This window comes from Trachemys scripta, chromosome 8, assembly GCF_013100865.1.
Source record: "Trachemys scripta elegans isolate TJP31775 chromosome 8, CAS_Tse_1.0, whole genome shotgun sequence".
NCBI classification, from domain to species: domain Eukaryota; kingdom Metazoa; phylum Chordata; order Testudines; family Emydidae; genus Trachemys; species Trachemys scripta.
In genome coordinates this window covers 54,285,137-54,306,350 of record NC_048305.1, presented here as the reverse complement: position 1 = coordinate 54,306,350, position 21,214 = coordinate 54,285,137, and the positions used below count along the sequence as shown (strand labels likewise).

Genomic DNA, 21,214 nt, shown 5'->3' with positions numbered 1-21,214 from the left:
CTGATAACTGCTATGCGTTTCATATATTGTATATTAAACAGATTGTTTTATTTTAAGAAAAAGAAAAGCTTCCCATTCTCCACACACCTGTAACAGCATATCCTCCTTATTTCACGGCAGAGAGTCTAGGGGCAGTCACAATGCTAGAGGCTTCTGATGTTTACATAGCAGGTATAGTTTATAGGTGGAAATTAGTCTGTTTTTCCTGTTATCTGGGAACAGGTTAGGACTGTGATGTTTAAGGACAGCTCTGATTCTCCCCCACTTCCCTCTCAACACACACAAAAGAAACCCACCTAAACCATTATCTTTTCTTTCTACTGTCAGAGCTTTTGGTTGGCTAGAGGCTGGAGTTGTGTGTGGCTAACCCCTCCCACTTCCCATGTGATATAAAGCACAGCTCCCAGGCACCGCTTCCAGGCTACAGCACAGGACTACAGTAGCTGCTTGTGGATTTCCAATCCAGTGACAAGGACTAAACCTGTTGTCAGCTACCTATCCTCCTGCTTGTCCAGTTCTCAGCATGTGCCGGGGTTTAGCTGCACTTTCCACCTGCTTGGAAAGGTAAGAGGTTTTGAAATACTGGGACTCTGGGAAATAAAGGACTTGTTGATACAGAAATATTAGATTCAGTACCAGACCTTATGGCCCCTTTTGCATGGGCAATGATGTTATGTTTGTAAAACTGGGACACACGCTGTGTTTAAATCATAGCCAACAGTGGTTCAAGCAATATAGTTTTAGCACTATAGTACCAGGGAGGAGGGGAATGCAAGGGTAAGCAATATGAAGGGGTAGTGTTGCTTTTATATTTTTTAGATGCTTGAGGTTTGTCTTGCTATCCCCTTCAATTGCAGAACTTGCTTTGCCCTGACAGCAGCAAATATATTTAAAATAAACATTTCTGCAGACACATTTCAAATAAACAATGATGTGGATGCAGAGTCTTGTGCTACTTGTTTGGCATTGAATCGATAATTTTTATAACTGTCCTCTGAGACACCTTGTATAAGCAGTAGTATAAATAACGTTTGACCTGTACCTTTTCTTCGGGATGGTACTCTAGGGAGAAGGTGATATAGCAGGTAGCTGTCTGTGTATTGTCGCAAAGATGCACTGGCAGGGAGGTATCTCAATACTGTCGCAGAGATGCTGTGGCACGGAGCTGTCTCTGTGCTGGCGCAGAGACGCCACTGCAGGCAGCTGCACCAGTACTGCCGCAGAGACCATGTGGCACAGAGATAGCTCAGTAGTGTTGCAGAGACACTGAGGCATGGGGCTGTCTGCGTAGTGTGGCAGAGACAGCAGGACAGGGAGCTCTCTCAATACTGCTGTTGAGAAGAGAGCGGTTTCACTATTTTCCCCGACGCTCCAGAGCAGAAGGAAAAAGTACTGAGGACAAGAGGCTCAGGAGAGCAGAGCAGCGATTGACCAACAGACACCCGAGTGAAGAGGAAGCCAGAGGGATAATGAAAGGGCCAGACAGGGCAGGCAGCTGCCTCTATACTATACACTAACCAGGCAAACACCTCCACACATGCTCTATATGTGTACACAGGAGAAGCGTATACTAGAAAACGAGCTCCCAAGGAACTACTGAGAGTTTTCTAGTGGCTTCTGGTGGCAAAGGGTGGGATTGGCGAAGAAAGGTTTTAATTCATAAATAGGAACTCAGTGACTAATACTAAAGATAACTGTGGGTTAAACCAATTACAGCAATATGGGGCTGAAACTTCACTAGAGTCATGGAGCTGTGCCTGTTTCTATCAGTGTTTAATTTGACCCTGTGTATTCATGCTGGATTCAGACAGAGTGCTAGCTAATTGCATCCTGAGGCATTTTTCTGTAAGGATATAATGCTAACAAGCCTGTCCTAACAGGCCTTCCCTCAGTTTGATGAGCATGCACCTCTGCCCCCTAGTGGCCATTCCTTGCCTCTTAGACTCTATTCCATACCCATCTGCACCCCTTCTATCTTTCAGAGCCAAACAACTCAAGACTCGTTTAGGGATCCTGCTTCATAAGCCAGAGTTGGGACATGAGGCTGAGAGCTTCAGCACGTCTGAGCAGGGCACCAAACTGAGGTAAGCCACGCCTGCCTTTTCCCCCAACTCAGCACAGGTCCCCTGCTGCTGTACATGGGTAGACATGTGCAGGAGAGCACAGCAGCAGAGCACTGTATCATGGAAGAGTTATATTGGTCCCCAAGGACTGCCCTGGGACTGGATCATGTTCATGCCCCTCTCCATATGAGGAAGAAAGCACAATACATCAGCAGAACTCGCAACTCTTCACCCACTAAGCCACACCCCCAAATTTTCAGAGGGGAATGTTTATTACCCAGCTCTACCAGTCACAAAACCAGACTGGACAACAGGAGCCCTAGCGAGTGGCATCTGGGACACAGTGTGGTGTCCCAGGTTCAGGCTAGACACCAGAGTGGATTTAACTGATTACTGGAGTCCCCCAACCAGCTGCTGGACTCTATCTGTAGACTGTAGTCAACCTTAGAACCAGGACCCTGAAGGCAAACTCTTTGCCAGACCTTGTAGCAGCTGGAATTGGCTCCTTTGAATATCTATATAGAAAAACAACTGGCCATAGCTACACTATGGAGCTAAGATCTGGCGAGTCATCTGGGAGAGTAAGAGAGAGGGAGGAAGGAAGGAGAAGACCCCAGAGGTAATGAGATTGCTGGGTCTCTTACTTTAGTTTTCTATAGAGTGTTGCAATCCTCTCCTCTTCCCCTAAACACAGTAGCCTCTGTCATGGAGCTTTTCTATCTCTGAGAATTTGGCCAGATTGAACACTTGTTAGAGTTTGTTTCCATAAAACAAGGTTAATACTTAACTTAACTTTTCCTCTCCAGAAACTCCTCAGAGGAAGTACTAGAATGGAAGAAGTCCTTTGATCACCTGCTGAAGAGTAAAAGTGAGTATGAGTCTCTTGTATGACAGAATGAAGGGGGAAGTACACCAAGACTGAGTGGGAGGGGAGACTAAGGGTTAACAGTGTGCGTAAGTTCAGCATAATAGGTAATGTTTGCCCATTCTCAGACTAGAATAAAAGAAAGGTCGGTCTTTAAGAACTGCTTCCTTCTCCCTCCTAAGAGTGCTGCTTTGATGCAAACAGGACAGTGGAGCAGATAACTGTCTGAACAAGCTGGGTAAAAACCAAACAGAATTGCTGCATGGTCAAGTAGGGTTGCCATTTTTCAGGCGTGGTCCTCTTTCTGGCAGAGACATTGCATCACAATGCAATGCCATGTTGGGGCATAAAAGTTATCATGCTGATGTTACGTCAGTGGGATGTATCACTTTGTCAAAACCTGGACTGTAAATTGTCCTGCAAGCTAAGGTTATTACCCATCTCAGTTTCAATGGACATTCAGTAGAGACCCATGAAAATGGATATTGTTCAACAACTTTGGGGCCACTTGTACTATTCAGAATTTTCTTAGAGAGGGAGAATTCAACAGCTTCCCTCCAGAACGGTAGGAAATGCCCAGCAGTGGAGTACTGATTCTGTGTGATTTTTAGTACATCCATCCTGTCATCCAGACTGTCTGTACTTGCAGAAGTACTGGCTGTGCTATGCACTAGAGTCCCAGTAAGAAAATCTCTCTCACACACAAACACACACATAAGTACTTTTCAGGGATACACTTTGCAATCAGGTGAGGGTTATCTCCGTCCTACATGGCCGCAGTGCCCAGGAGTTGGACTATTAAATAAGTGACATTAGAAACTAAAGTGGACTGAAAATGTTACTGACATGATAGAAATGACTCCACGGAGGAGAGGCCCTTCTCTACTGATGTACTCCTTGTTTCAGCCTAACCCAAACTTCGTCACCCATTTTGGTTAACAAATACATTCAGTGGTGTGACTTCATAGACTCTCTTGAACATGGGGCATGTGTGCTTCTGCACTGCTTGTGACTTGTTCCCTGTACAACTGAGTCAAGAAGAAGGAGAAAGTCACCACTCAGATCTGCTCAGATACTCGTGGAGGGCATATAAATTCCTAGATAGATCTCTGTAGATCTATCTATCTGTTCCAAAGCCACAGGGAATACACTCTGGAGAACCATTATAGAAGGTCAGACATGCAGAACATGCTGGAGACACAGGGTATGTCCCATTCCATGCTTGTCTGTGGGAAAGTGGTTTATTGGAACCCAGAGGCCAACAAACAATCTGAGAAGGGTGGAATCTGTCCAGGGTGAAGTAGAATATTATGTCATGGTCTGAACTCCAAGAGAGACTTTTCAATAATGCTAAATTACTCAATAAGCAAGATGTATTTTAAAACCTGGCAGCATTACTTATCTCCCAAAGCTGTATGAAGCTGCTTCCTTTTCCCATTCTTCCATCCCTAAATCTAATTTCCCTTTTTCTTCTCAGGTGGAGTGGCTACATTCCATGCCTTCCTGAAGACAGAGTTCAGTGAGGAGAACCTTGAGTTTTGGTTGGCTTGTGAGGAGTTCAAAAAGTCCCGGTCAAAAACTAAACTGTCATCCAAGGCCCACAGGATCTTTAAGGAGTTTGTTCAAAATGAAGCACCTAAAGAGGTCAGAATTATTTCTAGCTTTGCATTTTATGGTATTGGTGTGGAATTGAGAACTGTTTCACTTATTTAACATAAGTTTGTGACAGTAATGTGTTTCCCCGCTCATACAATGGGAAAATTAGTTCCCACACACCAAGCGCCATCTTATATGGAAGACACATCATGTGATTTCCCAGACCATACATAATATTTAAAGTCATGCCCCCATTTTATTTATGGAGGGAAATCATTTCCCTCTCCATATGGTAATGTTCCCACACCAAAAGAATATTGTATGTCCTGTCCTTCCTCACAGGTGAATATTGACCATGAAACCAGAGAAATAACCCGGAAGAACCTGACAGCTGCTACTTCTTCTTGTTTCGATGCTGCACAGGCAAAAACCCGCACTTTGATGGAGAAGGATTCCTATCCCAGGTTCCTGAAATCTACCTCCTACCAGGACTTGACAGAGCAAATCACCAGCCATAGCACCAGCAAGCGGTTGCATACCTGATCCAAGTCACCTGCACTGCCAGAAACTGGGGGGTGAGGGGAAGAGCCACAAAGTGAAGCAAAGGTAGAGGAGGCAGGAGCCTGAGAAACAGCGACTGAGGCAGAAAGAGCTCTGAGCAGTGGGGTTTTGGCTTAAGTCCTGGGATTTTATCCTTATCAGGATCCCTAGGATCTCAAATGCTTCCATGTACCTCTGAGCTGTAGTGAGAAGCACCGTCCCCCATCGCTGGCATGGGAGATGGTGAAATGGGAACTGTTGGGAGACAGATGGGTGGACAGTTGCTTATATGCAAGCAAGTGCTCCAGTGACGGGTAGTGGGGAAAAAAGTATGCAAGAAGGGACTTGCACTAAAGCAGAGAGAGCGAGAGAGAAGGGAGCTGGATGAGAGGCTCCACCTGAGTGGCAGGTTCCATTGAAAACAGGGCAGATTCAATTCCCCCCCAAACTGTCCACCATCTGATGTTGAACTTTGTGCAGACAGACGTGCATAAAGAGAAAGCCTCAGTCTGCTCTCAAGACCCTGCCTCTGTACCGACACAAATTACAAACTATACATAGCGCTCAGAAGTTTGCAATTTCCACAGTGCTGGGGCCAATGAACCCAAACTTGTCTGCATGTTCTTGCACCAGCTGGAATTTCCAGCATCTCAAATCATAAAGATGCAAGCACAACTTTGGGTTTTCAGCCACAGGAGTCCTGCATCTGCTTTGTTTTGACTGAGAGATTTCAGGTTCTATTCTGCTCTCTCCAATGCATGCTCTGGGTGATCCTTTACACCTCCTTCCAGTAAGACATTAGCACAGCATTAACATTCCCCCCCCCCTCATATAAACTACATGAGCTCATGTTTTGGTCCTCTGGATTGTTGCGTGCAATCTTGGATTGCATGCCCACTTTTTTTATTGTTGATAAAATTTCATAGATGAGCACAGCACTTTACAAAGTATATACTTTGGATAAGCCCTTGCCCTGAGGAGCTTACAACTGAAATTGGATTTATTGTAGATACCACAGTCCTTAGATACCATGGTGACAGGCACTACATAAAAACCCAAGAGAAGTAGGTAGAGAGAACTCCAGTACAGTCAAAGGATGAGGCACAAGAGTGGCAACAGCTGGAGTCCTAATTGGTCAGGGCTGGCATTGTTTTTTCAGAAGACACGGGAAAGGGGAGGGTTAATAGATTTATTGTATGAGTGTGAAATTGGAGAGTGATGTTTAAAAAGGCCCAAAGGGACAGATTTTTAAAGGTATTTAGGCTACTAACTCCCATAATTTTTATCATTTGTGTTTTCACCTGCAAAATGTGCCCTTTGGTGAGTGTGCCGGGGCTCCTCTTTTTATGTGCCTTCTTCAAATACAGAAGCTCACTAAGACCATGCCTCCTCCCCTGTGCCTCTGCCTCAGCTGCCGTGAAAGGAGCCCTGCAAAATATAGAATAGGGGAGAGACCTCTTCTCCGCACAATCTTCCCCTAATAGGCTCGTGGAATTTGTTTCTCATGCATGTGCCTACAGAGAAAGTAAAATATTTCCTTGAATGAAATGTGGAAGAGGAAATATGGAGATTTCCCTTGGTTTAAATCTGGGCTTAAGTCCTCTACCTGGTGAAATCAGTAGGCAGAATACTTGCATTTAGTGATCCACACAAAATAGAGTTCTGTGAGATGAAGCTAAGCATAAAGCTTGGAGACAGTGAAAGTGGTTGGAAGAACCCATTTAACCAGAAGTTGCTGCCCAAGGCTTCTCTGAGGGGCTTGTAGAACATTTCATTTGCTGAGACTTCTGGCACAAGGCTTGATTTTCAGAATCCCACCCTGATTAGGTATTCACAGATCCATTAGCTGGATTAGATAATTATTCAGACACTGAGGGTGCAGCTACACTGGTGCTACGAACAGTATAAATACTAGTGTAGATCAGGCTCAGGTGTTTTCATTGAAAACCTGCCTTGAGCAAACTTTCCTGGTAAGACAAAAGCATAGTGCAATCTTACCTGAGCAATTCATTCACAGAAGCCAAATCCTGAGATCGTTACTCATTCTTTGCCCAAACAACCTCCTCTTGACTTCCATGAGCATTTGCCTGAGTAAGGACAGAGAATTTGCCCTGGATCATTAGTGGTGTCCTCCTATTGCAATTTGTCTGGCCAGTGGCTTGAAGAATCTCAAGAACTAGTGGCTGGACTCTCTTCTGCATCCTCCTCTCTTCTTTCTTCCCATTCTACCTCTGAGTCTTCATGGGTTCCAGCTGGGTTCTCAGGAGATTCTAGCTGCTTTAATATTTATTATTTATTTTTTCACAACTGGAACTAGCTTCATAATGCTATTGAGATACACATTGTTCTGATTGCATGGCTAACACAATATCATGATGATGATGATTATTAGAAAATAAAACAAAAAAAATTGAGATGGCTTCCCTATTGTCTTTGTTTTTAAATTACACTCTTTTTGCATTGGTAATCGTGGGACATAAATTGTAGTTTATGGCAACATCGTACATGGGTTGCATGTCACTCACAATGTTGTTTTAAAAAACAATTACACTACCAGAAGCAGACACACTAAAGGAATGGACTGTGGAGGGGGACAACATTTTTCACGAGATAGCTGTCTTATTTAAGAGAAATTAACCAGTCCCAAAGATGATGAAAGTAATTATTAAGCTTAAGAACATGTTCATTAATAATATTTAGCCCTGTTATAGCACTTTTCATCTTCAAAGCATTTTGCAAACATTTACAATTCACAACTCCTGTATGAGATTGGTGAAAAGTACTACTATTCCCATTTAACACGGGGGGAACCAAAGCAGGAGAAAGTAAGTAGACTAGGTTTGCCAGGTGTCCCGTTTTCAACCGGAACACCTGGTCGAAAAGGAACCATCTTCAGCCTGGTGAAAATGAGCAAGTGAGTGAGAGTGAGCGACAGGGAGGGAGGATGGATGGAGTGAGCAGGGCGGAGCCTCAAACTCTCCAAGTTCAGAGGGAGTTGGTGTCAGATAGAATTGTAACTCTGGAGTCCCAGCTGCTAAGCCTGTGCTAACCCCACTAGGCCAGACTGCTCCTTCTCATTAAAAATGTCCTTTACCAGCAACTATTTCTTTAAATCTTCTATTTTACAAAAAAAAAAAAAAAAAAAAATCCACAACCCAACCCTTGAAATATTAGTGTACAGAATCCAAAATTCAACTCAGTGATACATTATGAAGTATTTCAGAGTAGAAGCCGTGTTAGTCTGTATCCGCAAAAAGTGGATATGCATCCGAAGAAGTGGGCTGTAGTCCACGAAAGCTTATGCTCTAATAAATTTGTTAGTCTCTAAGGTGCCACAAGTACTCCTATTATGAAGTATGACCATTCCTTTCCCATTCTAACTCTCTGCTGCCGCTGCCAAGTGCCCATTTGAGGTATAGATTTTTTTTTTTAATTTCCCATTTTCTATTTACTTTTTTATTAAACGTAATTTTCCTTAATGAGTCAGATAAATTAGATTCATTGTACTTGGATACTGGCTTATTTTTGCCTAAGAGAGGAAAGAAGTTTGAGAGAGGTCAGGATTTTCAATAAAATAGTGTTAAAGCAGAAAAAAAAATACTTTTCAGTTAGGAGCTTTAGTTTAAAAAGAAATCAAAGTAACTGTGTTTCTTAATACTCGTTAAAGGTTAATCTGAACTGAGTTATTGTAGACAATCTTTAAAGAGAACAAAATATTTAAATTACCATAGAAGAAAAGAAAATATTTAAGAGGCAACTGAAATCTTTAAGAGCCTGAAGAATAGTCTCTAAAAATTAACGGAGTGATATAGGGCCAAATTCTGTTCTCAATTATTGTCAGTGGAATTCTTCCAAATTTACACTAGTATAACAGAGGGCAAAATTTAACCCTATATGAGCGATACTCAAGTAAAAACTAAAGGTTGTCAGGTAGCTCTTTTTACATATTAGGTAGTTAGGGATAAATTTGCTACTGGTAAATAGAGTCAATGGAGTTACACACCCATTCATGCTAGCAGTGAATTTGACTCCCCATTTTTCTTTTAAAAATATGGGGTCTAATCCATCCCTGGTGTAACTTCAGTGAAATTGCTGGACTGGGAGTAATTTGGTCCTTGGTGAACAATGTTCTTTCCACTGTGGCTGAAATCACATTATCAAGTTTGCAGTCTGACTTCATGTCACAGTTCTAGCAAGATTCTCTGGAATAAAAGCAGACCAGTATATTCATGGAAACCATGCTGGAACTCTGCAAGTGATAATCATGGGAACAGCCTTTGCTAGCAAAATCCAATCTTAATTTGCTTAGGGCCTTAAAGCTTCGAAAGCACTAAAAAGACTTGAGAAATATAATCAAAACCCTTATGTTAGTATTTCATTTGGACATGGTGATTACGTTTGATTCCAGTAAAGTCTGACAGTTTCCCAGAGAAAGGGCTGTGAATTTGGAATCAGAAAACAAAATTTGGTTCCGGGTTTTGAAAACTCAGAAACAAACTCAAATCTCAGAACCAGGACCCAGCGAAAAAACTTCAGCCTTCTGTGTTTGACATTCCCATGGGAACCTTTACTTGGTGCTTTTCAAAATCACAAGTGGGCGTGACTGGTCCTGGGAACTGTATTATCATGTTGACCTTCTCTAAGACCTGAGAAGAACATTGTGTAATTTTTGCCTTCGAAAAAAGTCCCTGTAATTCACCCTTTGCTCAAAGTTAGGGCTACCATATGTCTGGATTTCCCCGGACATGTCCGGCTTTTCGGTCTATAAATAGCCGTCCGGGGGGGATTTTTAAAAATCTAAAAATGTCCGGGATTTCCCCCCGGTCGGCTATTTATAGACAGAAAAGCAGCAGCCAAGCGCCACTGGGCACCCAAAGCCCCTTCCCGGCTCCCCCCATCCCCTGCAGCCTTACCACGCTATCCAGCCCCGCAGCTGTCTTCCCCCTTCTCCACTCCCCTGAACGCTCCGCTCACCTGCTCCTCCCTCTCCCCTGCTTCCCTTGAATCAGATCTTCGCAGGAAGTCTGAAAAGAAGCAGGGGCAAGCGGGAGGCAGTACCAGGTAAGCTGCAGCTAGGGCGGGGCGGGGGGAAGAGTAGGAGAGCTCCGGGGAGGCGCGGCCCTGGCTGAGCGGCTCCCTCCGGCCCGGGCCGAGCGGCGCCCAGCGGCTCCGGCCCCGGTTCCAGCCGAGCGCCGGCCCGGGCCCGGCCCCCAGCAGCACCGGCTTGGGCCCCAGCAGCACCGGCTCGGGCCCCAGCAGCGCCGGCCCTGGTTCCGGCCGAGTGTGCTAGCCCAGCCCCGGCTGAGCACCTCTGGCCCGGCCCCAAGCCCCGCAATCCGGCCAGAGTGCAGCCCGATTCCTGGGCTCTTTAAAGCCGGCCCTGGTCAGGGGACAGGGAGCGGGGGTTGGATGGGTCAGGAGTTTGGGGGGGGGGGCTGTCAGGGGGGCAGGGGTGTGAAGAGGGGTCGAGGCAGGCAGGTAGCAGAGGGGGTTGGATGGGTCAGGAGTTCTGGGGGTCCTGTCAGGGGGCGGGGAGCAGTGGATAGGGCATGGGAGTCCCCAGGGGTCTGTCTGGGGGCGGGGGTGTGAATATGGGGTGGGGGTGTAAGGGTCGGGGCAGTCAGGGGACAGGTAGGGTTGTAGGGGGTTCTCAGGAGGGGGCAGTCAGGGGACAAGAAGCAGGGCAGCTTAGATAGGGGGTGGGGTCCTAGGGGGCAGTTAGTGGCAGAGGTCCCAGGATGGGGCAGTCAGGGGACAAGGAGCAGGGGGGGTTGGGGGTTCTGAGGGGGGGAGGGAAGTGGGAGGGAGTGGATGGGGGCGGGGCAGGGGCGGGGCTAGAGCAGGGCTCCTCGCCCCCAGTGTCCTCTTTTTTGCTTGTGGAAATATGGTAACCTATCAAAGTTCTGAAGACATCACATTCTGCTGAGCTGACCTGTGTGCTCTTTCAGTCCCCTTTGAGAGATGGCTTCTGTGATTCACACCCATTCCTGTTTCCATTCACCCCTCCCCATTCTCACTCCCATTCCCAGAGCTAGCCAATTCACTTCCTCCCATCCCCGGCTCAGAACTTTCTTGACTGGAGAGTACTATTAAATAGCTGGGGGGAAAAATCTTGGAAACACATAAGAGCATGGAAAACCTCACAGTCTACATTGCAAAAAACACATATCGAATCAGTGAGGGGAGATCCCCAAAAGTTTAGGCACTGAGAGTAGTTAGGATACGTAGCCACAAGTTCAGAAGGTTTTGCAAAACTGCAGAGCCCCCACCCCACCAGGCTCTGTGACCTTTCCAAAACAATCATTCCTCCCAACAGACCTTGGATTCTCATACCTTTTGTAGTTTTCTTTGGGGGAGCCAAGTGGCCTGCCGCACCCTAAACCACCGTACTGTGGTTGACCAGTACACAATGCCCCGCGTCCAAGATGCCTTAGACTGTTTGCTGGGAAGCCAGTGGTTCTCTGTGTTGGATCTTCGGAGTGGATACTACCAGATCCCTCTGGGTGAAGAAGATAAGGAGAAGACAGCCTTCATCTGCCCATTAGGGTTTTATCAGTTTGAACGCATGCCCCAAGGGATTTCTGGAGCACCTGCCACATTTCAATGTCTTATGGAGAAAGTTGTGGGAGACATGAATTTACTGCAAGTGCTAGTTTATTTGGATGACCTGATTGTGTTTGGAAGAACCTTGGAGGAGCATGAAGAAAGACTTCTTAAAGTGCTTGATAGGTTAGAGGATTATGGTTTGAAGCTTTCAATTGACAAATGCCAGTTCTGCAGGACCTCAGTGAAGTATGTGGGTCACATCGTGTCCCAAGAGGGTGTGAGTACTGATCCCGATAAAATAGAAGCCCTCACTACATGGCCATGTCCAAGTAACTACAGAGAACTCAAGACCTTTCTTGGGTTTAGTGGCTACTACCGCAGATTTGTGAAGAACTATGCTACGATTGTAAAACCTCTGAATGATCTTACCAGGGGATACCAGTCCAGCAGGAACAAATCTAAGACCAAGAATAAGGGGAGGTCCCCAAAGCCTCCTGTGCAGAGACACTATGGCCCCTTCGAACCATTTGGGCCATGGTGGGATGAGAGATGTGAAAGGGCTTTTCGAGAAATCATTACATGCCTAACTCATGCTCTGGTCCTAGTCTTTGCTGACCCAAGCAAGCCATTTATCCTGCATACTGATGCCAGTTTGGAGGGTCTGGGAGCAGTACTGTACCAGGAAGTGGAAGGAAGACGTAAACCTGTAGCCTTTGCCAGCCGAGGACTGTCTGATAGTGAAACTCGCTATCCCACCCACAAGCTGGAGTTCTTGGCCTTGAAATGGGCCATCACTGAGAAATTTCGAGACTACTTGTATGGTGCTCAGTTCCAGGTGTGGACGGACAACAACCCACTGACCTATGTGTTAACAAGTGCTAAGCTGGATGCTACAGGGCAAAGATGGGTGGCCGCTTTGGCTAGCTATGACTTCAGCATTCAATACCGATCAGGGAGAAGCAATGTAGATGCAGATGCATTGTCCAGGCGTCCACAGGCACCAGGAGTTGCTGTGATACCCACAGATGGAGTGAGGGCTATTTGCAGTGTGAATCGCCGGGAACCAGAGTCCCAGGAGAGTCTTCATGGATGTGCTGCAGAAGCTTTGGGCCTGCCCCTGAATGCGTGCCTTCTGCTTCAGTGAACTATATTGCGTTAGACCAATCTCCTTTGCCCATGCTCAATGCGGCTGACTGGCAGGAAGCCCAGCTGCAAGATATTGACATTCGTGATACACTACTTGCAAAAAGGGAGGGGCGAAGCCCAGCTGTGGTTGTCCCACCTAACCCGGAGGGTAAACTACTATTGAGAGAATGGACCAAACTAAAACTGATTCAGGGAGTGCTACACCGAGTGACCACAGACCCTTTACAAAAGCAACGAGCACAGCTAGTGCTGCCAAAAGATTACAGAGCCCTGGCCATGAGGGACCTGCATGATGACTTTGGACATTTAGGGATGGAGAGGACCCTGGAACTTATTCGTAGTAGGTTCTATTGGCCTCGGATGGCTGAAGATGTTCGCAGGAAATGTGAGACCTGCGCTCGATGTGTTCAAAGGAAAACTCTGCCCACGAGGGCTGCATATCTGAAGAACATCACCAGCAACAAACCTCTGGAGCTGGTATGCATTGATTTCTTGTCTTTAGAAGTAGACAAGAGGAATATTGGGAACATTCTAGTAGTGACTGACCATTATACGCGATATGCGCAGGCATATCCCACACGTGATCAGAGGGCCACCACTGTTGCTCGAGTACTGTGGGAGAAATATTTCTCAGTTTATGGATTTCCAGCCCGGATACACTTGGATCAGGGGCGGGACTTTGAGAGTCATCTTCTGAAGGAGGTGCTGAGGATAGCGGGAATTAAAAAGTCTAGGACAACGCCTTATCACCCACAAGGTGATCCTCAGCCAGAGAGGTTCAACCGAACCCTATTAGATATGTTGGGGACTTTGCGGCCAGAGCAGAAGGCAACCTGGAGCCAACATGTCGCATTTCTGGTGCACGCCTACAATGCCACAAAGAATGATGCTACAGGAGTCACCCCATATTTCTTAATGTTTGGACGAGAACCAAGATTACCCATAGACCTGTGCTTTGGTGTATCAGAGGATGGAGATAGCTATGAAACTCATCAGCAATATGTATCCTGACTAAGAGAAAAGCTGCGGGATGCTTATCACTTAGCTACATCTGCTGCTTGGAAGAACGCAGACCGCAACAAACAGCGATATGATGCTAGGGTACATTTACAAGAGCTCCAGCCGGGGGACAGAGTCCTGCTGCGAATTTGGGTATTGCTGGCAAACACAAGACAGCTGACAGATGGAAGGCAATACCTTATTTGGTGATGGAAAAGCTAGGAGACCTGCCGGTCTACAAGATTAAACCTGAAGAGGGTCCAGGGCAGATAAAGACAGTGCATAGAAACCTTTTGCTCCCTGTGGGAGAACTGGTAGGCACCCCTTATGAGATGGGCCACAACAAGGTAACCGGGCAGAACGAAGGTGCTGGACCAAAGCTGCCCTCCAACGTGGACAGCCAGCCCCCTGCAGCTAACCTACCCCTATGCAGCACATCCGAGAGTGAGTCTGAGGAGGAAGACACAACCATGGTGTATCCTGGGATGGAGAAAAGATTTCAGTCTCGATCAGCTGAATCAAAAGAGAGCTCCTCCTCTGCTGCCCTAAACCCCATGGCAGAAGTATTTAGGCCCATTCCTGACACCCCTGAGCCACTGGTGGGACACCCATGTGATGACACACACAGGTTATTGGACAGTGGAGACATACAGGTGGAGGATGTCCAGGGCACCTTGGACCCTCCACTGTTAGAACTAGAAATGCAGGGGCCTATGCCAGTAGCCGAGGGGCCCTCAAAGGAAACCACTCCATCTGTCGTTCAAGAGGCTGTCCCCCCTACCACGGCAACAGAGATTCTCAATAGACGAGACAGGGTAATAAGGCCAGTAAAACGGTTGACTTATGATGCACCTGGGGTGACTAGTGAGGAACCAATATGTTTAGCACACAGGCTTGTGGAAGCTAAAGTGGGCTATCTAAGGCCCTTTGGAGGGAACCTGTGAGTTGTTATAATAGGGAGTGTGATTTGTCGGGACGACAAATTTTCGGCTGGGGGGAGGATGTAAGCAGAGTCAGGATGAGCTCTACCCTGACATCTGGTGGTGAATTATGGCGAGTGTGGAAAAGAACTCCAGGGGCTGATCTTGTTTGCATAGGCACACCCACTCGCCTGGCATGAAACAACAGCAACTCAAAGTGGTTACTTTGGCTGGTGTGGGATCCCCAGTTTCTTTGTTATTGGGGCAGGAAGAATAAAGTTTTGTTACCCTGATTCTGTGAATCAAGGGCAGTGAACCTGTTGTATGACAGAAGGACTGAGTGAGTCCTTCACCATTACCTAAGTAGCACTTGCTTGACAAGGGGCATGGGTTACAAAACCCAGTGAATAGAGAGAGAATGGGGACAGGCATTTGTACCTGATGGTATGGGCCCCCTCTCTGAGGGGTTGAAACACCAGTGAACTCTCTTCACTGTTGAATATCAGAGCTAACTTTGATTCCATTAGAAGTCTAGTTACAGACTGCTGAGCTGAATTCACTTTGGGCCAATGGTGTACTAGCACTGGGGCTCCCCTACTATGAGCTGAAATCACTTAGGCTGTGTTAATTAATGGGGGAGCCTGAAGCTATAATGCTAAGCGGCTGGCGGAGCAGCTAGCAGAGTGGAGCCTTGTGGGATGGTTGGAGCGGAGCTGAGCGACTCACAGGTCGGGGAGCGGAGCGGCTGGAGGAGCAGCGAGCAGAGTGGAGCCTTGTGGGAGCGGCCCAAGGGACGGCTGAAGTGGAGCAGAGCTGAGCGGCTCACAGGTCGGTGAGCAGAGTGGAGCAGCTGCCAGAGCAGTTCGTGGGACGGCGGGAGCAGCTCACGGGGCAGCTGGTGGAGTGGAGCGGCTCGTGGTGAAGGCTGTGGCGGAACCCCGTCGGCCTCGGATCACGTAAGGTGCCCCTTAACGCCCTGTGTGCCCCCCTACCCCCCCGAACTCTGGGGCTGCACTGACCAGGGACAGAGACTTTGGGGGGTTGTTGGACTTTTGGGACTTTGGTGATCCTTGGGTTGCTGGTTTCAAGAACCCAAGGGAAAGGACACAGCCCAACTTGCTGGGGTGGGGTTTTTTTGCTCATGGTTTGTGTTACGAATCCTGTTTGTGGTGTTTTTCCCAATTTAATGCCGATGTCGTTTACCTCATGTTATTAAACATTTTTTGTTACACTCAGACTCCGTGCTTGCGAGAGGGGAAGTATTGCCTCTTAGAGGCACCCAGGGGGTGGTATGTAATTGTCCCAGGTCACTGGGTGGGGGCTCGAGCCGGTTTTGCATTGCGTTATTGAAGCGGAACCCCTAGATACAGAACCCGGCCCTTGTTGCTGCCAACTTAGATGGGCAGAAGGGTTACAATAGGGTGGGGATGGCTTTGGGGGAGTGGAGAAGTGGGCAGATGGAAGGGAAGAAAGCAGAGATGTAGAAAGGAGTATGGAGGAGAGTCAGGTGGACAGGAACAATGAGGCCCTGAAGCAGGCAGGGTCAGAGAGAGGCAGGGGATCTCAGCATTAACAGCCAATTAGCAAAACATGTTTCAATGACCATGGGGCTGGTAGGAGCTAGAGGCCTTGGCTGGTGCTGGCTGTCCCTGCCGACGACCAAGGAGCTTCAAGGGGCTCGTGTCCCCTCCAGCCTCCCTTGTCCCATCTCCTCTCTGCTCCTCAGGCTGATGCATTCCCTCCGACTGTTTTTTCTCCTCCCCCCACTGCCCTGGAGCCAGCAGGGAGCACTGAGAGCACAGGAGAGATTGTCTTCATGCTCCCCACGCTGGCACCAGGCCTCTCAGCAGCCCATGGTGGCCTGGAGGAGCAATCACAAAGAATGCCCTGCCTGGTCCCACCACTTGCTCGATGAGTAAGGGGATGGGCAATTGCGTGATGCTTGGCTGGTCTGGGGCCAGGCTTCCATGGGCTGGAACCTGGGAGGCCACTGGGAACAAGTGTCCATGGTTGTTTGCCTGTGTGGTCCAGGGACAGGTCTGGAGTCTTCTCTTCCACATGCCCTGAGATTAGCTCTCTTCCCCCAGCCCTGAGGGATCTCCCATGCCCTGCCGTATGCTCAGAGATTCCCCCTGTGACAGGTTGGATCACAGAAACCCCCTTGGGAGCTGCCACCAGATGTGCAAAGACTACCCCTGCTTCTGTTTTCCCTGCCAGCTCAGGACTCCAGCACCCTGTCTTGCTGAGCCAGACACTCCCGTCTGGCTCCAGACACAGACCCAGGGTCTGAATCACCTGTCCCAAAGCTGCAAGTTTACCTGAAAACAGCTCGCAGTAGCGTGCTTGTCTTTAGCACTCAGATGCCCAACTCCCAATGGGGTCTAAACCCAGATAAATCCGTTTTACCCTGCATAAAGCTTATGCAGGGCAAACTCATAAATTGTTCGCCCTCTATAACACTGATAGAGAGATATGCACAGTTGTTTGCTCCCCCTGGTATTAATACATACTCTGAGTAAATTACTAAATAAAAAGTGATTTTATTACATACAGACAGTAGGATTTAAGTGGTTCAAAGTAGTAACAGACAGAACAAAGTAAGTCACCAAGCAAAATAAAATAAAATGCGCAGATCTATGCCTAATCAAACTGAATACAGATCATTTCCTCACCAGTTCCAGAGTGCTCCCTTTTACAGGCTAAGCTCCTTTTAGCCTGTGTCCAGCAATCACTCACACCCCCTGTAGTTACTGTCCTTTGTTTCAGTCTCCTTCAAGTATCCTGGGGGAGGTGGAGAGGCTCCTTCTTTAGCCAGCTGAAGACAACATGGAGGGGTCTCCCACAGGTTTAAGTAGACTCTCTCTTGTGGGTGGAGACCTCCCTCCTATGCAAAGCCCAGCTCCAAGATGGAGTTTTGGAGTCACCTGGGCAAGTCACATGCCCCTGCGTGACTCAGACTTTGCAGGCCAACGCCACTGTCCACATGGCCTCTTGCATGTCTCCAGGAAGACTTCTCATGTGGATTGGAGCATTCCAAGATGCATGCTTCTCGGCCTTTTGGCTAAGATCAAGTGTAGTAATTGTTCCCTAAGTGCCCCCCTGGCTGACACCCTACGGACTAAGGGTTACGAGGTGCACGTCGACGCTCTGCTCGTTGGGGCCCTGGGTGCCTGGGACCCGTGTAACGAACGCGTGCTGAGGACCTGTGGGGTGGGCCGTCATTACGCGCGGCTCATGAGACGCCTAATGGTCTCGGACACTATCCGTTGGTCCCGGGACATTTACACCGAGCACATCACCGGCCACCGCCAATACCAAGAGTGAGCCGGGGAGACCTCGTGCACCCACACACACACCCTGCTGGACCCTATCCCCTGAGCCCTAAACCCACCAAACCTAGCTGAATCCCGCCACGTGAGGGTCACCCCATCCCCATTACCCAGCCCGCTTGCTTATACCCATGACTGTCCCTGCCTCCCGTATGGGTGGTGGACCCTCACCGTTTATTGACTGTCTCCTGATCCCGCCCACCGGTTACCCACCCCTCATTGGGGACATTGCAGTGTGTATATACTATGTGTGCTGCCCAGCCCCAAAACACCAACATACCCCCATACTCTGTATGTTACCCCCAATGACCAATAGCTAACGCTTCAAATTTTCTGTATCGTTTATTTCTTTAAATATTCTCTAATAAAATTTAAATTGTTCCCTAAGTGTCTCCTGATCAGGTACTTAACCTGGCAAATTCCTTCCTAAAGAAGCTGACCAAATGCCTCACAAAGCTTACTTAGAAATCAGGCAAGCATACAGCCCATATTCTTAACCTCGAGTAGAAAATGATATACATGTACAAATAGGATGAATAGATATAGTAGACCATAACCCTTACGGAGATATGTTACATGGCACAGGCAGCACAAAACATATTCCAGTTATGTCATACGTACATTTATAAGCACCCCCTCCCCATAAAGCCTTATGGGGTACACTGTCACACCCCCCAAGCCCTGGGGTATTCTTTTCCCTTGCATCCGTCTTCCCTTCCCCTGTTGGCAGTGGCGGATTAGTCACTGGGCAAATGGGGCGTGGGCCCAGGGGCCCTGGCCAATTGGGGCATCCCCGCACCCCAATCTGCTCTCCCTGCTCACCTGGTGCTCCTGCCGCGGAGCAGAATCAGGGCACAGGGACTTGCCCCACTCTCCTGGCGCTCCTGCTGGGGAGTGGGGGAAGCCCCTGCATCCCATCCCTGCTCCCCAGCAGGAATGTTGGGCGGGGGGGACTGTAGGCAGAAGGGGTGAGGTGGGGTGGGGCCCCCACTTGCTCTGGCCCAGGAGCCCAGAAACCTCTAATCCGCCTCTGCCTGTTGGCTCCTCTCCTTGCCTCCCCTCAGTGCTTTCTCTCCCTCCCCTTCCTTCTCTGAACTCGCTTCTTCTCTCCACTCTGGCTTAGTGCCAGCATCAGCACGTGAATGAGGCTGATGATAGTTCCCTCTTCCTGCTGGCTTCTCTTGATGCAGCAGAAGCAGAGGCATTGCTGGGAGCAGAGAGCACAGTGAATAGCCAGATAAAGCAGGAGAGAGAGAAAAATGCAGCCACAGGGGAAATTCAGTCTCCATTGCTTGGGACTGGGAAGCAGCTACCTGAATTAGAAGATAGGCCAGAACACTGGGACTTTCCCCACCTGCAGACAGCACTGCTGGTAGCTGCAGGAAGGTGGCTTCAATGTAGCAAGAGCACAGCTCTTACCCTCACTGTATAATATCCATTACTCAGCACCCAAATGCAGAGGTTTTCAAACTTTTTCTTTCTGAGGCCCTCCTGAACATGCTATAAAAACTCCATGGCCCACCTGTGCCATAACAACTGTTTTTCTGCATATGAAAGCCGGTGCTGGCATTAGGGGTAGCAAGCAGGGCCACTGACCAGGGCCCCACAAAGCTAAGCTGCTTAAGCTTCAGCCCCATGTGGCAGGGCTCCAGCTTTCTGCCCTCGGCCCCAGTGAGTCTAATGCTGGCCCTGCTCGGAGTACCCCCTGACACCTGCTTGCAGCCCCCCAGGGCGCCGCGGACCTCTGGTTGAGAACTGCTGCCCCTAATGTATGTGGTGATTGGCACTGCAAAGAAAGGAATAACGTGTTTGGAAAGGTGCCTGAGGGATATAAGTGTACAGTGGTCAGGATCCAGAGAGGGGGCATAGCTAAGGTTGTTTGCTAAATCCAAATTTCCTAGTGTTCAAAGATTTATTTACTGAAAACTTTACCTTAAGCTTTCCTGGCTTTCATCACTTGTTTTATAACCCACCATCACCTGCAAATATATAATTGTGTCTACAGTTTCATGTTTATTTGTGTATTTGCTTACATCCAGGTGTGGCTTTGTGTGGGTGCTCATGATTATGTGCATCTGCAAATTATACATGCTTCTTTATCCCCATGTATACACACATATGAGTGTATGCATGTGTTTTTGTACATGGTATTTATATATGTGTATGAACTTAGATGTGTGTGCATGCATGAGTGCATGATTTCACATGTATTTGCATGTCTGTGTCTATGCACATGTGAGTTTGTATTAATTTAATTAATACACATGGGCACTGTATTAATTTAGATGGAGTATGGGGCCCAAAGAGTAAAAGGTGTTAACATGACCTAGTCATTGTCCGACATAAAACAATTTTCAACGGGGTTCAGTATGCAGAGACCTCAGCCTGCTTAGTACTATGGCAAACAGACCATTAAATATCTTTTTAAACCTTTTATTAAAAAGATAGAAAAGAAGAAAAACAGTGTTTGAATTGTAAAGTATTAAGTAGGCCTTTCATTTTCACAATATCCCTTGTTCCCTTTCCCTGGAGAGAGTTTTGGAGCAATACCTGACGCACACAGTCCCATTTGACAGCCTCTAGATGGTATTAAAGATGTCAATAACTGTCCTTTTTTGGCAAAAAGGAAAAACGTAGTTGAGATGGGCTGAAGTTGCTGTTGCTAGGGAGGCCACTATGGTTTTGGTGCCCGACCCCTGTGCTGTGTATTCACTGTCAGGTTTGGCCTCCCTCTCACCTGAGGAGGCAGGTCCTTTTGTTCCCACGGGCTCTGCCCATCAATCCCAGTTATTAAATAGGCTGGCATTATATTTACTTTTTGTTTAAAAGCATAAAAGACAACTTGCCGTGAGGGGAGTCCTAGCTTCGACGCCAGCATTGGCTCTTTAATCTTTCTTCCCCAGAGAGCAGCTTTCCAGCTCTCTCTTGAGATCTGTCTTTGTAGTGGGGATTGAAAACTAACTAAACTGGGCCTTTCTCTTTTAAATGTGGCAAACATAAATGCAGGAACCCAGGTAACTGCTGGATGAGTGACAGGCCCAGGTATACAGTTGTATAGCTGTTTTATAAGCAGTTGTTTCACTAGAAGCTGTGGAGACATTTACGAGGTGTATTTAATGCATCCAGCTGGTAATCTCGTACATTTTAATTTTAATGGTACATGATTATGAGAGTCTGGAACTATTTCTATGTAGTATGGAAACCAGGGAG

The 21,214-nt window shown here is 47.5% G+C and overlaps 1 protein-coding gene across 1 annotated transcript; it reads left to right on the top strand.

Moving 5' to 3' along the window:
- Nucleotides 1–397: 397 nt before the first annotated feature.
- Nucleotides 398–6,690, top strand: RGS16 (regulator of G protein signaling 16). The gene is made up of 5 exons (XM_034779817.1): nt 398–564; nt 1,983–2,084; nt 2,870–2,931; nt 4,406–4,572; nt 4,867–6,690. The coding sequence occupies exons 1-5, from the start codon at nt 524–526 to the stop codon at nt 5,065–5,067; spliced, it is 573 nt and encodes a 190-aa protein (XP_034635708.1). The 5' UTR covers nt 398–523; the 3' UTR covers nt 5,068–6,690.
- Nucleotides 6,691–21,214: the final 14,524 nt, after the last annotated feature.

Excerpts from the sequence above, each read along its gene's own strand:
- RGS16 (XM_034779817.1), top strand. The coding sequence starts at position 524 with ATGTGCCGGGGTTTAGCTGCACTTTCCACCTGCTTGGAAAG. Across the intron at positions 2,932-4,405 it reads TCACCTGCTGAAGAGTAAAA|GTGGAGTGGCTACATTCCAT; the intron begins GTGAGTATGAGT and ends TTTTCTTCTCAG. Across the intron at positions 4,573-4,866 it reads AAAATGAAGCACCTAAAGAG|GTGAATATTGACCATGAAAC; the intron begins GTCAGAATTATT and ends CCTTCCTCACAG.